The sequence below is a fragment of the Pleurodeles waltl genome, chromosome 5, assembly GCF_031143425.1.
Source record: "Pleurodeles waltl isolate 20211129_DDA chromosome 5, aPleWal1.hap1.20221129, whole genome shotgun sequence".
NCBI lineage: Eukaryota > Metazoa > Chordata > Amphibia > Caudata > Salamandridae > Pleurodeles > Pleurodeles waltl.
Window position 1 is genome coordinate 867015526 of NC_090444.1, and position 17429 is coordinate 867032954.

Consider the following 17429-nt stretch of genomic DNA (forward strand, 5'->3'; position numbering starts at 1 on the left):
TGGTCCTTATGAAGGACCTTACTCTGCCCTTTCTTGCCTGTGTCCAGCCCCTACCCATCCCTTCTGAAACCCATGGCCCTTTGCGCATGTCCCTCCCTCTTGCCAACCATGGCCGTTGTGCTGCTACTAACTGTCCCGCTTGCCCTGCATGGCCTTCTGTGCTGACAAAGCCCTTACCACCTACCCGGCGTAGTCGGCTTGGTGCCATTGATGTCCTCCCACCTTCCCTCCGTTGTCTGTGTGTATGTCACTATATTCTCACTGTTGCCCTCCATGGTGTGCTGTGCTTTCAGTGGCCATCTCACCTGGCCTCCATGGTTAGCTTGCTACTCCAGACCTGCCCTCCTTTTTAGGTCGATCGCACAAGCGCTTTGACCTGTTGTACATATTCTGGGCATTTAACCACAGGGAGAAGCAAGCATGGTTTGTAGTGGGTACCAGAGGTACTTACAACTTATACCAGGTCCAGTGATCCACCTTAATAAAATGTAGGCAGTGTCTAGCAGCTTAGGCTGTCTAGGGGTAGCTGTAGCAGATCAGCCGAGGCTGAACTAGGAGACATGCAAAGCTCTTCCAATACCACTACAGTCACACAGTACTTGTACACAATAAAAGACAATACTCAGCGTTACCAAAAATAAAGGTACTTTATTTTAGTGAAACAAGGCCAAAAATATCTTAGAAGCAATACTCCTTCTGGAGGCAAGTATTATAAACAATATATACACTAGACACCAAAATCAGGTAAGTACACAGTCACAGAATAGTGCAAATAGTGAAAAACACAATAGATTGCAATGGGCCTAGGGGCAACACATACCATATACTATAATAGGGGAATGCAAATGTCGGTTTTCCCCCCTAGGCGAGTGTAGTGTGTAGAGGGGAGCTGGAAGTGTAAGAAAACAGCAAAGCTAAGTAAATTACCCCACCCCATAGGCCAGGAAAACAGGAGTCAAATACAGCAAGTTTCCTCAGAACACACAAAGTCGTGGTGAAGGATTATGCAAAGACCAAGCAAGACTGCAAGAAACCAACTATGGATTCCTGGACCCGAATACCTGTGGACAGAGGAGACCAAGTCCAGAAGTCGATGAAGAGTCCAGGAAGAACAGGAGCCCCTGCCCACCTAGACGAAGGTGCAAAAGTGGATTCTACGGTTCGAAGAAAAGTACACAAATGCACCAAAGAAGACAGCTGTGCAATCCTGCTTGGTACAAGAGATGTTCCACGTCGTATCGTCATTCACGCAAGAAGGCATTTTGCATCAAAGAGGCGCTGCACAGGCCCAGGAGGGACCTGTGGGTCTTGACTCGGACTGAGGAGACAGAGGGGGCTCAGCACTTCAGAGAGTCCTCTGAAGACCAGGCAACCCCCACAAGAGTCCCAGGACACGGGTACAAAGGAGTTGCAAAGTGTGGTCGTCGCAGCACTACACAAAGGGATCCCACGCTGCCGGAGAACAACTCAGGGAGCTGTGCGACCCATGATAGAGTGCTAGGGACCTGCCTTACACTGTGTACGAAGAACTTTCAGAAGTAGTGCACAGAAGCCAAAGGAGCTGCAGAAGACGTGGTGCACAGGGGTACTGTCTGGCACAGGGAGGCAAGCTCTTGCATCCACCAAATTTGGACAGCTGGACCTTTCGACAGTCAGGATCACTTTGGTCTACCACTTTGTTCCAGGGATGACGCTCATCGCAGGAGAGGAGTCCCAGAGTACCGGTTCTCTTCGCAGAGAGGTGCCTGCTGAAGCAGGGAAGTGACTCCGCAGTGCTTAATTTTTAACTAAAGAGGTGCCAGTGCCGGTGCTCAAAGCCCTTCTCTTAAACACGAGACTGCTGTAATTAAATCTGCCAGCACTGAATACTGAGGCAGCGTAATCCTGAAGCCATGTCGGGCCTCTTCAATCCATTTACGGCCACCCCTGCCCCTTCAGTTCATCCTGCAACTTTCTACTTTCTCCCTTTGTGACGCTTTTTAGTTTTTTCTTCTTCTGTCTTTCCCATACGTGTCTTTTGCTGGCAGCAAATGCTTGAGGCATAAGAATAAGCCCCTGCCCTCACAAATAAGTGCCGGTGCTCAGCACCGGACACAACAAGCACAAATTAAGCACTGTGACTCCGTCACTCCACAGGAGATTCCTTAGGTTCTTCTGGTGCAGGGTGAAGACAGGCAGTCCTCAGAGCGCACAGGCAGTCCTCAGAGCGCACACACCTTGGAAACTGTTGCAATTGCTGGCTTGCGCTGAAGTTGCAGGTCACAGGAGTCTTCCTGGATACTTTGTTGCAGTTACAGCGGTTCCTGGAGCAGTCTGCGGTTGATTCGACAGTCAGAAGCTGAAGCAGGGAATGCAGAGGAGTCCTGGAGGAATCTTGCAAATTGAATCTGAGGAAACACCCAAAGGAGAGACCCTAAATAGCCCTGTGGGGGATTGGCTACCTACCCAGGTATGCACCTATGAGGATGGGCCTCTGACGTCACCTGCTGGCACTGGCCACTCAGCGGTCTCCAGAGGATTCCCAAACCTTTAAATCCAAGATGGCTAACGCCAAAGACACACTGAAGGAGCTCTGGGCACTATCCCTGGGGTGGTCATGGACAGGGGAGTGGTGACTCCCCTTTCCTTTGTCCAGTTTCGCGCCAGAGCAGAGACTGGGGTCCCTGATCCGGTGTAGGCTGGATTATGCAAGGAGGGCACCGTTTGTGCCCTTCAAAGCATTTCCAGAGGCTCTGGGAGGATACCCCTCCAATGCCTGTAACACCTATTCTCCTAAAGGAAATGCTTTGTTCTGCCTTCCTGGGATTGAGGTGTTCAATCCCCGGGAGGGCAGAAACCTGTCTGTAAGGTGGCAGCAGCTGGAGGTTGCAGTGGAAACCTCAGAGAGCAGGTTTGGCAGTACTGGGGGTCCATGGTGGAGCCCAGAGGGTGCATGGGATTGGCCTCCCAATACCAGATTAGGGGGTCAACTCCATGATCTTAGACACCTCACATGGCCATATTCGGAGTTACCATTGTGAAGCTACATATGTATTGACATATTTGTAGTGCACGCTTATAATGGTGTCCCCGCACACTCACGAAGTCCGGGGAATTGGCCCTGGACAGCGTGGGGCACCTTTGCTAGTGCAAGGGTGCCTTCACACCGTAACTTTGCACCTAGCCTTCCGTAAATGAAGGTTAGACATATAGGGACTTATAAAGGGGGTCCAGTGTGCCAATCAGAATTGGAATATGGAGTCACTAAACTATAGTGACAAATTTAGTACACAGAGAGAGCATGAGCACGGGAGTTCTGGTTAGCAGAACTCCAGTGACACAGTCAAGCATACTGACTACGAATATAGGCCACAAACTAGGAGCACTGGGGTCCTGGCTGGCAGGATCCCAGTGTGACAGGCAAAACACACTGACAAGACAGGCAGAAATTGGGGCTAACATGCCAAGAAAGATGGTACTTTCCTACACAGGCTAGCAGGATCACAGTGAGACAGTAAAAACACACTGACAAACAGTCAGAAATTGGGGGTAACATGCCAAGAAAGACTGTACTTACCTACAATCACGCCCACCTCACGCCCATCACTTTCACTCGTTCATGGGCTTGCCTTTCAAAAATCCCTCATCACCATTGATAATTGCTTTACGTTTGTCACGCCTTGGGGCAGTTTTGTTACCGCCTTGCCGACTACCCCGTTACACGGATAATTGCACGACACCTGATATACCTCAGCGTGGGCTATTTTATTTATTTTGTCTCTCCGTTTCGTGCTGCATGGCGCTCACCGCACGAACAGGCACAACAGTGCGAACTTGATCAGTGGAATTGGAGCGCTAGTCACATTGTTCAATTAATCAGAGTCATTTTTTGTGGCTCTCCCCTTAAAAAACGTGAAATTGGAAAATGCTTTATATGAAACAGAAATCCTGAAACCGAAAGCGGCTCTCCGAGCACAGTGGGAGAGCTGATACTACAACATTCACTGCACTAATGCTTTGCAGGGCATTACTTTTACAAAACATTTTTGCTCATAACTCAGCCTGTAGTGGTCGTAGGGCAATGGGACCACCAGCAACATGTTCCCAACAACGTGTTCTTTCTGTCTACATCATTCCTGGGCCTACACAATAGATTAGTGGGGACCCCAAAATAATAACCCAACCCACCCTTCAGTGTCTTTAAAGCTTTCTCATGGCTAGAACTTTTGTTTTACAGCTGGGAGAAGTTTTGTTTCAGAGGCCTTGTTTGTAATATCAGATACATGTTTATATGATAATTGTATATGTTTTAATAATCTCTCCTTTTTACAATCATAACCATGATTCAAGCCAACTTAACATCCTTATTACACTATGACTGTTTGAACACTCTTGATATGTTTGGGTGACCCTTCTAGTTTATTTCTCCACTGTGGCTGTCTTGTGTCTATTTTTAAGGAATTGTGTTAGCCAGCAAGCTACTCTGATGGTGGTGTGGTGAAAGTGGTTTCTATTGGAATGGACATGGCAGATATAATATAGGATGCTAAATGGCAACATTTTCAAATTTTGCTGCAGATAGAGGAAGAAGATAAATGGAAGTGCTTTAGTTATAAGCAGGGCCACTGGAATTATATGTCCGGAAAAGACAAAATTCAAAGGCAGGGTTGACCAATTTATGTAGCAAGAAAAGTCCAGTTATGAGTTTACAATGACAATAGCTTGAACTCAAGCAAATGCGAGGCTTACTGCATTGCAAATGCTTTTTCCATGTGCAGGCCCCTATCCCCTCCCTCTTGCCTTGTCTGGTCCATTGTTGTGTCCCTGCCCCTGCCCTCCTGCCCTTCATGGTTCTGTTATGCTGCAGCTGTCGTTCCTGTCTGCCTGTTATGGCCAGCTTGCTGCCCTTGCCTTTCCCCCCCTCTGCTCCCTGTTATCCATGTGCATGGCCCTGTACCCTCACTATTGCTTTCAATGGTCCGTTGTGTTGTACTGCCGTCCCGCTTGCCCTGTGTAGTGTATTGTGCTGCTGCAACCCCTGAAGCCAGTCTTGGTACCCCTTCCCATCTCCCTCCTGCCCTCTGTTAGCCAAGTCTATGTCACTACCCCAAACCTCCTGCCCTCAGTAATCCAATGTGCCATACTTGCCAATATTTTGAACTTGGTAAGAGGGAGATTTAAAAAAAAACAAAAAAAAACTGGGGAATTTATTTTCCCCACTAACTTATATTGGGGAAATTTTAGTCAGGAGACCGATAAAATAAATCCCTTTTGGGCTTAAAAACACTGGGAGTCTCTTGCCTGAATCGGGTCTATTGGCATGCATGGTTGTACATGCACTGTCTCTTCCTTCTGCCCTCAATAATCTACTATACTGCCACAGACTCTCTTGCCTGTCCTGCATGGTTGCCCCTGCCCCCCTTACCCCTGCCCTCCATCATCCATTGTGGCCCCCTCCCACCTGTCCAGCGTGGTCAACTTGTTGCCTCCGGCACCCTCCTACCTGCCCTCAATTATCAGGGTCCATTCCAATGACATCTGCTTTCCCCCAGAGTATTCTAATGAACAACTAGATTGCTAAGATTCTAGATTTATTACAAAAATGTGGCACGCCTGAGATAATGAAACTGCAATACCTAGGGCAATTCCTTTAGAAATTATAAAAATGAGAGGGTCTTATTCCCATGGTTAGTGCTCTAAAAAACTAAAATGAGGACATATTTTCGGAGTTCTCACATATTGACAAAGCTCTTTAAAATGATTTGCTATCTTGATGTTTTTAATCCAGTTAATCACTTGATTATATGTTACAATTAGGGGATAGAATGTGACATCACAGCCAGACTTTGCAACTGGCGAACCAGGTTCGAGTTTCGGCATCCTGTGATTCTAGACAAATCACTTAATCTCCCCATGCCTAAAGCCGAAAAGGAATGTGTCCTTGTTAAATGTAACTGGTGTTCACATGAAGCACTCCAATACCTTTGGGTCAAGTCTGCAACCCATAAAACTGCATTAAAAAAAAAAAAAAGAGTGTTTTTCACACTCCTCTTATTGGGCTATACTTGGGCTACATTTGGGTGATATTTGTGCTACATTTGGGTTCTTTTTTATGAAGCTCCCTAATCTCCTCATTTACTGCTGCATCTTCAGTAAAAAAATCCTTTCAGTTCTTCACTTTGATTCCATCAATATGGTGGTCAGATATGCCACACTAGTGACATAAATTCAGAACGTTAGCACTCTAGTTGTTCATTAGAAAGAACGCTGTAGTAAACTGCTGATCACCAGGGAGTTCAATAGCAGTCTGCGGCTAGTGTTAAAAGTGCATGTTTCAGTCTACATGTCACAATGTTTTAATGAAATAGAAGAGGGAGCTAACTGAGAACTCACTTAACACGTGTCCTACATTTTCTTTCCATGGCACTAACCATAATTTCTATGACAAAATGAAACCCCTTAGTTTGCTCCTTTCTGAATTAAATGTTTTAAGTTTTACCATTCTGATCCAATCAAGGTGGCTTCAGGTGTGCACACTTTTGTCATAATTAAGATTGTTAGCGCTCTAGTTGTTCTTTAAAAAGCTTTGGATGACTGCAGTAGAACACAAGGGAATAAAGTGGCAGGCTGCTCCTGTTGGAAGTACATGTTTTACTGAGAATGTCAGGTTTCATTTGCATATGGCTGAGAAAGATAATGTGAATTTACAGAAAATATGCTCTTATTTTATCTTCTTGAGCACCCTTCATAACTTCCATGAGAAAATCATGAGAAAACAGTTCTCTTTCAAACATGATTCATGACATTCCAGCAGAAGGCTTTTTCACAAGGTGAAATAAGCTCAGCAACAAATGATTTATAGTTTAACTAAAATCTGTTATCACCCTTTGTACGTTCTCCTTTTTGTGACCCTCAAAACCTGCCTTTCACTACAACGCATTTCAATTGGGTGCTATCATGTATATTGGTGGTAAGTGCTGACAGCCAATCAGAACTCACCATGAGATCTGTGCTTAGGCTCCACCCAGATATACAATTTCTTTTTACTTTAATATCTTAAAAACTACTGAACGGATTTATACCAAATCACAAAAGGGTAGCTTTCTGGACCAAAAGATACCTTTCTACAAAATGTGGTGTAAGTCCGACCAGCGGTTCGGGCTGCAGTCATGTCTACAATCTCGATGGAAATTAACATGAGAAACACATTTATTTTTTACCCCCCCCTTTACTCATGCTCACCATCCCCCCCCCCTTTTTGCTTAACAGATCACCCGGAAGTCTGCCAAGCACACAAAACCCTAGAGGGCAGTTATTGGGAGAAATTTCATTAAGATTTGTCAAACTGCACCAAAGATATAGCCAACTCAAAAAACACTTTTCCTATGAAAACTAGGTCCTAACTATAACCACCTACTGCCGACCGTGCCCTAAGATAACTATAAATTGCGCCCTCACCATGCACAGTTTTCTCATCAATAATTTTACTGCAAATGTTACAGTGATATTATCAATGATGTCATAGAAGATGTCATGAGCGATGTAATATCTGGGGTAATTAGCAGTGCATAGCGAGGGCTGAGTTAAGGTTGCTTTAGGGCACAATTTATAGTTACTTGAAATAACTATCTATAACAGCTGAATTTACATGGTTTTGTGCATGTAAAATCTGAACCTAACTATTACCTCCCTGTAACCCTTGTTTTTTTTTTTTTGCAGTTAATTTCTAAGGCTTTAACATTGGTTGAGAGTTAGGTGCAGGGACTGGCCTGGCATTGTGCTGCCCCCGCCCAAGCTTCATCCCCCTCCCCCCCTTGCCATTCATTCTCGAAGTCCTATGGAGACTAGGTCCTAACTATAACTAACTACTGGTGAACACTAGTAAATCATATATATATATATATATATATACACACACACACACATATATATATATATATATATATATACACACACACACACACACACACACCACACACATTTTTTATTGAAAAAACAAAGGTTAAAGTAACATTATATTTACATGAATTTCTCAGTAACAATGTTAATGTTTTATGCTACAAAAAGAACAGAAATTCAGCAGTTATAGTTAGCAGCACTAACTATAACATACGGCTTTGTCATGCACTGCTTTTGACCTCACGACATCACACATTACATGTTTCTATTGTATCATTTATGACATCATTGATTACATCTCATATGACATCATTGATGACATCACCAAATGAGTCTGCTAGTTTGTGTTTTAGTTAACATAGTGGTATGTAACTACCATAATACTATTCTACATAATTTTGTACATCCTAGATCCAGCTAATAGGTTTAAGTGTTTATAAACTGCATGTTTTCCTAATGTCCCATGGCTGTATAGAGGTATTGAACATGTTATACATTTTTGCATTCAAGAGTAACTGTTTGCAAATAACAGAAGACCTGAATTTATTATGCTCCCCCCAACATTTTTGTTCTGCATAAAAAGCTTCCAACAAGAGAAGGATTCTTTGTAGTAGATACTAACTTTTAGAAGCAGCCTTGAGTTACTGGCGAGAATAGTTTCAGCATGATAATTTATACTTAACATAGAAGCCTGGGTGTACCACGTAGTAACCTATGTACATGTCCTTATCTTGATTTGGACAATGGGTATCTGTAAAGTTTTCACCACAGTACAAAGTGTGCAGGTAGTTTAATCTTTATCACCTTCAGATTTTTTATTTTTTATTTTTAGCAACTAGTGTCTTTTTGACAGCTGTTGCATAGCGTGTAAACTGTTCCCAGTAGATTCTTTTTAGTACTCTGTGGTATGTTTCTGTGGTATGAGAGTTTCACTGGTTTGAAATAGTGTGGTACAAAGTAAACTCTCTCCATAGTGTCAATACTGTTTACAGTACCTACTTCTCTACTCATATTAAATGTACTTATCAGTATAGATTCAATGAGTGTCATGGGTTTGATACAGATTAAAGGTGTATGTAGTAGGATATTTTTTATGATCTGGCATTCACTATTTTGGCTTTCTGTCAACAATTGTATAGATAGTGAACAGTGCAGTCAATGAGTGTTTCCCATATACCTGTGATTGATTGTTAATTTGACCTATGGTGCCTGTATAGTATGTGCTATAGGCTGAATGTTGCATATAATGCTTGTTTTAACATCTATAAGTTGTATGTGTGGTTGCAGTAGTAATGGATGGTTTTCTCCTGATCTATTTTGTACTTGCTGTCAGGCCTATCATTTCATACTAATTTATAGAGCAATATGTGTGAAAGTTAAGTTTGGATGATATAATCAATGATGTAATAGATTATGCCATTTGAGATGTCATTGGAGATATAAATGAAGTGGTGTTAACTACAACTGCTGAATTTCTATGTTTTATTAGTTATTTGTTTAGAACTTTAATGTTGTCACTAATAAATTCAATCTGGAGTTCAATTCAGGTGCCTCAGATTTTTGTTTATGGTAACTACACAAAGGTACATGTAGATGCACTATTCTTAGTTACACCGTACTTATACGAGCAAGGTACATTGATGTGAAGGTAAGAACTGTAAATAAAGATATACACACGCACACAGTATCTGCACTTTAAATTTTGGTAGGGCACTATTAAGACAGAGAATACGAGAATGAGTTGCTCACAAACTCTATGTTAACGTGATTTTCCCATTATTTGTCATTCATTTTTATGTTGATTAAATAAAGACGGGAAAACACACAAGTGTAGTTATTACAATGCTAACACTTCAGTCTGGGAGCACACAAAACTCAAACATAAAAAGTGGAGGTACTGAAGGGCTGTTTGTCAAACTACTGTATTAATGGACCCCTTTTGGAACCACTGAAAAGGTCAGAGTCTCAGCTCAAGCTACTTATGACATCCAACAGTTGAAAGAACCAGAGAACCATATACCAGTGCAATTTAATGAGAGTTCCACTACAGAAGTCGCATAAGGAGGAACAGAAGGAAATGTGTAAATTGCATTCACAATTAGATAAAACATGCGCCTCACTTTGTAAGAGGGGCATAGTTCATACAGTTGACATAATAGTTGTGTATTCTTTTTCTGTATCACATTTTCTTCTTCTAGTCCGACTGCTTGCAAACAATATTACATTGCCACTCATGCCGTTAATGTAATCAAGAATTTACATTGGGTGACTCTGACATTCTCCATTCCTCTAACTCAGACACATAAGATGGTTAAAGCTACTCCATGAGAATAAAATGTGACACTATGTCCTGTGAAGAGGAGGCGTTCTAAAGTTAAGATATGTCTACATTAAATGCCCAATGTTTTATGTTGTCCTTTCTATTCTTAAATTCACACATAAAATCATGTACAATCTTACATGTCAGAAAAAAATTCTGTGGAACTCAAAAATAGAGGCAGATAAGAGGCATTAAATAAAAACATAAGCTGAGAATACTGAAATTGTGGACAAAGGAAAAGGAACGTGCCACAGTAAAAATGAAAAAAGAAAGGTTTACCTAGCGAGATCAAGGCATGGTGTACTTCCTTCATAACATTCTTGTAAAGTTCCTTCTGCCATTCATGTAACAGCTTCCACTCATCTTTGGAGAAGTAGGCGGTGACATCAATGAAAGCTGTTGTCTGGGAAAAAAAATGCAGCAACTTAATTCAAAGAAAGATTATTTATTGCAGATACAGTCAATTCAAATGAAACAGAGGATGGCTGCCTTTAACCATCAACTTTGCAATACTAACCCTTTCCTTTCTTCCAGAATAGATAGGAATACTTGTGGTATGAATACAATAAATTAACAAAAGCTTTTATGTAAGCTATATAGTGGTATCCAAAACATTCAGACCGAAAGAAAACTGCATTTAAAAAACACCCATAAGAATTTTGAAACACTGTTAAGGTGTGGGTATTATTGGCCTGATAATATACAAAAATATGTGTACAGGTATTTCACTGCATTCTCCTGTCAGTAATTGTCAGGTATGAAGTATGGTGGTAATGGAATGTCGTCTAATTTCTGAAGGAAAATACTAAAGCTGAAAATTAGTAAACTGGATACCTTTACACTACCATACTAGGGAGAAGAAAATTCCACCAGTCGATTTTTCTCTAGATTTAGGATATTCTTGCAGAAAGTGGGGACAATTCTATAATAACCAAACTCTAATTCGGGCCTTAAGTTTGTAATTATGCCTTAACGCATAAAATATTTATACAAATGCTAAATGCGGCTCCAGAAAATTCTTTTTTAGATTTAACAAATCAAGACATCCTTAAATATGCACTTGCATTTTTAGGCTACATGCTCAGAATCTACACATCCTTTAAATCAAATCCTCTTCATCATGACACATAAAAAGTCATGCTTCAGTCTTTGGTAGGGCCCACAAAATTTACTTTTTGGGGATTTAGAAGCAAGAGCATTTTACCACCTTATGTTAAAAACCTCAGGCTCATTGTCTAGGATGTTCCACCCCATATGTCCGACTATACCCTCTACTCACCAAACGTCCTCATGGCATACACAATATTTTCATCCTCTTAAAAGAAGGATCCAAGGACGTTTGAAGACTTTTCTAGAAATGTAATTTTGACTGGCAGTTCTGTTCTCTCCATGTTCTTTAATAGTCTAATGATACCAGACTCAGGACTCTCAGAATTTAAACGTTTTTGTCCATGCAACTTCTGGCCCCATTAGACTATGATGGCTTAAGGACCACTGTGATACTGCTGCATGCCAAGCAGCATTGAAAGAAAATGGCACGTCAAAAAGAGGAATAATTTCTGATGAGGATCACACCCGGATACTATTAATAAGAATCAGTTTCAGCAAGTATATAGAATTCACACTATGTGGTTTTTGATTATTCCTGTCCTAATCTACTGGTTTCAAATCAATAACACTCAGGTGGAAGCCTGCAGGAGTGTGGAGAAAAGAGTCTACAAAAAGGAAACATGCTTTCATTTTCATTTTGTTCTCATAGTACAGCTCCAGTAGAACATCTCTTTTGCCTGCCCTTTTTCCCCTAACAACTCTCACAGCATAACATACACAGATTTCCCTGGGGAAAGCTGGGTCTTACACCCCCGACTCTGGTTTGACTTGCACTTAAATTCAAAGGAGCATGACACATTTTGTAACAACTTTGTAATTTGGAACCTTAGTGCCTTGTTTCAACAAGCACCTGAAGCCGTAATTGACAAGGTCTATGAGGAATACATTTATGTCAGACAATGGGTTCATAAAGTATAAAGCTTTAAAGTGCACTCCTGAGCAAGGCATCAGTTATAAACGACATCTACCTGAGTTACCGGTTGTAGGAAAGTACCATCTTGCCTGGTACGCTACCCCCATTTTCACTGTATGTATGTTTGTTTTTGCCTATGTGTCACTGGGATCCTGCTAGGCAGGACCCCAGTGCTCATAATGTATGCCCTGTATGTGTTCTCTGTGTGGTGCCTAACTGTATCACTGAGGCTCTGCTAACAAGAACCTCAGTGTTTATGCTCTCTCTGCTTTTAAAATTGTCACTGTAGGCTAGTGACTAATTTTACCAATTCTCATTGGCACACTGGAACTCCCTTATAATTCCCTTGTATATGGTACCTAGGTACCCAGGGTATTGGGGTTCCAGGAGATCCCTATGGGCTGCAGCATTTCTTTTGCCACCCATAGGGAGCTCAGACAATTCTTACGCAAGACTGCCACTGCAGCCTGAGTGAAATAACGTCCACGTTATTTCACAGCCATTTTTCACTGCACATAAGTAACTTGTAAGTCACCAATATGTCTAACCCTCACTTGGTGAAGGTTGGGTGCCAAGTTACTTAGTGTGTGGGCACCCTGGCGCTAGCTTGGTACGGGGCAAATGCATTCCCTCATTTGCATGGAGTAACACCCCGACGCAAATGAAGGAAAACCCTCTTTGTTTTGCGCAGCGCAAAAATGTGCACCAACAGACACCATTACACGCGTGCACTACATAAAGGTCAATACCTATATGTAGCGTCACCATGGTAACTCCGAACATGGCCATGTAACATGTCTAGGATCATGGAATTGTCACCCCAATATCATTCTGGTATTGGGGGAACAATTCCATGCATCCCCGGGTCTCTAGCACAGAACCCGGGTACTGCCAAACTTGCTTTCCGGGGTCTCCACTGCAGCTACTGCTGCTGCCAGCCCCTCAGACAGATTTCTGGCCCCCTGGGGCCTGGGCAGCCTGGTCCCAGGAAAGCAGAACAAAGGATTTCCTCTGAGAGAGGGTGTTACACCCTCTCCCTTTGGAAATAGGTGTGAAGGGCTGGGGAGGAGTAGCCTCCCCCAGCCTCTGGAAATGCTTTGATGGGCACAGATGGTGCCCTCCCTGCATAAGCCAGTCTACACCGGTTCAGGGATCCCCCAGCCCTGCTATGGCGGGAAACTGGACAAAGGAAAGGGGAGTGACCACTCCCCTGACCAGCACCTCCCAGGGGAGGTGCCCAGAGATTCTCCAGTGTGTCCCAGACCTCTGCCATCCCATCTTGGATGCAGAGGTGTTGGGGCACAATGGACAGCTCTGAGTGGCCAGTGCCAGGAGGTGACGTCAGAGATCCCTCCTGATAGGTGCTTACCTTTCTCAGTAGCCAATCCTCCTCTGTGGGCTATTTAGGGGTCTCTCCTCTGGGCTATTCCCCAGATAACGAATGCAAGAGCTCACCAGAGTTCCTCTGCACTTCCCTCTTTGACTTCTGCCAAGGATCGATCGCTGACTGCTCCAGGACGCCTGCAAAACTGCAACAAAGTAGCAAGAAGACTACCAGCAACATTATAGCACCTCAGCCTACCGGCTTTCTCAACTGTTTCCTGGTGGTGCATGCTCTGAGGGCGATCTTCCTTCCCCCTGCACTGGAAGCCAAGAAGAAGTCTCCCGTAGGTTGACGGAATCCTCCCCAAGGTAACGCAGGCACCAAACTTCTGCATCATGGGGGCGGAGCCAGCCGGCGGGCAAGATGGCCGTCACTGAGTGAGGCTCCGCCGGACTTGGGGCTCCTTTCGACATTTCTCCTGCCGAAGCGGCTTGAATAGCGCTCCCCCCGGCTGGGAGACTTTCGGCTGGGACTGGTGCCCCCGTTGGTGTTGGGGCCCCAGCTGCAGACGGGCCTCTTGGCCGGATTGCGAAGGCGGGCCCTGCTGGTGTCGGGCCCGCGAGCAGAGGCGTGCCCAGCCCGCGCGGGCCACCTCGTGCTGCTGCGGGAGCCCGGGGGGTGTTTCTTGGCCCCCGCTGGAGAGGGGCACGTGGTGAGAGTCACTGGGGGGGCCCTCGGCAGTCTTGTCAGGCCATGCCCCCCCCCCCCCGGAGAGCTGCGCCTCCGGCGGCCGTGGCCTGATGCAGCCTTGCTGCGGGCGGGGCACCGAGGACGGCGGGGCCTGCTCCGCCTCCGGGGAGGGTGCCGAATTGCACGAGCCCGGCGTCAGCCGGTGGCAGCCTCCTGGGCAGCGTGGCTTTTGGAGTGAGGAGGCCCCCCGGAGTTGGTGGCAGTGGGGCCTCCTGTGCAGGGGAGTGCCTGGGCTTTGGGCTCCAGGGACGTGCGGGCCTGTCCTGGGCCTCCTGTTGTCTGCCCTAGCCGGGAGGGCCTGGAGGCAGTGATCGCTGGTCGGATTGGGCCGGGGGGGGCGCCGGAGGTATTTTTTGCCACATTTTTAGTCCCCTGCAGTGAACTGAGGCCCCCTTTGGCTCGCTACTGCCGCTGGTGGGCCTGGAAGTGGTGACGGGGGCGCCTTGGGGGTGGCGGCGGCCTGGGGGTGCCTCTGGGTGGCATCTTGCACCATCTGAAGAGAGGGACTTACCTGGAGGATCCCTGGTGCTAATTTTGGCGTGTGTGCTCATTGGCTGAGGGGACCTGTCTGGCCTTGGGCTCCTCGGCGGAACGACGCCTGGGCCCCATATTTTTTGATTTTTATATTTTTTGTGTGACCTGTCTGCTCTTTGGTGGTTGGTGGCATGATTTCAGTTGGGCTTGCAGTGGTGCAACTATGGGCAAGGCGGATCAGCGGCAGGCCAAGCTGTCCTTTGATGGTGTCAAGCGGAAGGGGGGGCCCCCCTGCTCCGCTGCCTGGAGAGGTGCAGACGGATGATGGGCCCTCAGAAACTTCAGTTAAATCTATGTTTCTGGACCTTAAGTGTAGCTTGACGTGCATTGATACTAAGCTTGATAATCTGACGGAGCAGATGGACCGCATCAGGGCCCGGGCAGATGACCATGACGCCCGCTTTGACCGCCTTGAGGCGCGTACCTCGGAGATGGAGGATCAGCGGCAGGGTGAGAGAGAACACTTGCTGAAGATGGAGCGGGTCCTGGAGGTTATCAGGAACAAAAATGAAGACTTGGAGGCGAGGTCCCGGCGTAATGACGTCAGGCTGATTGGTCTTCCTGAGTCCACAGACATGGGTAGGATGGAGGACTTTATGGAGAAAATACTTTCTGACTTGTTTCCTGGTGAGTTGTCTCGCATGTTGGTGGTCGAGTGGGCTCATCGATCGTTGGGCCCTAGGCCCCCTCCTGGGACTCCGCTGCGTCCTGTTATTTTCCGTCTTTTGAATTACCGCGACCGAGACACTGTGTTGCGGTTGGCCAGAGAACGGCGCCCGGTGATTTATAAAAATAGGGAGCTGCAAATTTTTTCCGGACTACACCCCAGGTGTGCAGGCGGCGCGTAAGGCGTTCCTGCCGATTAAGCGCTCTTTAAGCTCGTTTTTCTCTCATTTATCCGGCGAAGCTTCGGATACAGCATGGGGGCACATTACATTTCTTTACGGAACCGAAGCTGGCGGCCAGATTTGTCAAGACGCTTCCACAGAGAGCTGCGGCTGGGGAGTCTGGAGATCCTGGCTCGGAGCGGGCAAACCTTAGTGACACTGATTTACTATTTTGGGCCTTGTGATACTACTGGGCCCTTGTCTCCTTAAAGTGCCTTGCTGCACTGCCTTGTATATTTACTCAAGTGCTGCTGTGTCGGTTTATCCATTACTTTAACCCTTTGTCCCTTCCTGCTCATCTGCGTTGCGGATGGGCTGGACGGCTCGACTCGCGCCCCATGGATGAGTCCTTTTGTTCAGCCATGTTGTGGGTTCCCGATCCCTTTGGTAGGGAGATGGGGGGAGGGTTCTACTTTGGCCCGTTTGGGGGGTCTGCGTGGGTGGGGGTGCGTTTGTGTTGTGGGCTCGTTGTACCTCTGACGTTTGGATCTGGTATCTTTGTCTATTTGTGTTGATTGAGTCTGTTGGATGGCGGCGGGTGACTGTGGCGGGATGCATGGAAATGTTGCTGTGACGTGATGGGAGATAATGATGGTGGTTAATTGCTTGACTTGGAATGTGTGTGGTTTAAATGATCAGCGTAAGGTGCATCTTATGTACGCCTACATTCAGCGTCATCAGATTGATGTACGTATGCTTCAAGAGACTCACTTAGTGGCCTCCACGTTGAATCGGCTGAAGGCTGGGGGGGATTGGTGAATGCCATGGAGCGGTGTACTCGCGTTATGCCAGAGGGGTGGCGATATGGTTGCGTAAGGGGTTGCAGTGGCGTACACACCGGGCTGTACTGGACCCGAATGGACGTTATGTGTTGTTGAGCGGGACGCTGTTAGATAGACCTTGCCTGCTGGTGTCGGTTTAGGGCCCTAATGTGGATGACCTGTTTTTTTTCAGTGAGGTGTGGTGCCCGATTGAGTCACCGGGGGGTGGGGCTGTGATTTTGGGGGGGGGTATGGGAGACTTCATTGTGGTTTTGGACAAAGAGAGGGACAGAGAGAGTGGGGCTAGGCCCCGACACTCTGCTTCTGCTGCTACCTTGATGACTTTGATGAGTGATGGTGGTTTAATTGATTTATGGAGGCTAAGCATGGTGATTGACGGGAGGGCACGTGTGTCAACTATGTGCATAATAGCTGGTCCCGTTTGGACCGGTGGTTGGGAACTAGAGATGTCGAGATGTGGATGCAGTCAGTGGAGCATCTGGCCCGGATCCTTTCGGATCATTCCCCGGTTAAGCTGCAGTTGTCGATCCCTGGGATCCCTAGCATGGCATTTGCTCGGCGCTTGCCGCGGGGGGCCACTGGGACGAGGTGTTTCGCGAAGAGATTTGTGAGGCCATCTTACATTATTTCACTGAGAACTCTGGATCGGTTAGTTCGGCTGGCATGCTGTGGGAGGCTTTTAAAGTGGTTATTCGGGGAGAGTCCCTTTCCAAGCAGCACGGTGTGCTTCGCTCTCTGCGCCGTGAGTTGGCAGGACTGGAGTTGCAGATAGCGGAGCTGGAGACGAAACTAGTGGAAGATTGGGCTGGTGAGACGCTGGCAGCTTTACGCGAGGCGGTCTCGCGATATGAGGAAGCCTCCCAGAGGGAAGTTTGTTTCTTAGGGCGATACGCTAGAGCCTGGCGTTACGGGGAGGGAGACAGGGCAGATC

General features: G+C 45.9%; 1 protein-coding gene across 1 annotated transcript in view; it reads right to left on the reverse strand.

Annotated features, from left to right (window-relative positions):
- Positions 1–17429, reverse strand: part of LOC138296107 (zinc finger protein 879-like) — a 532771-nt gene that overhangs the window by 474458 nt on the left and 40884 nt on the right. The window contains exon 2 of the mRNA XM_069234965.1: positions 10478–10601. Within this exon, the coding sequence (XP_069091066.1) occupies positions 10478–10601 (124 nt within the window). The remainder of the gene's footprint in view (positions 1–10477; positions 10602–17429) is intronic.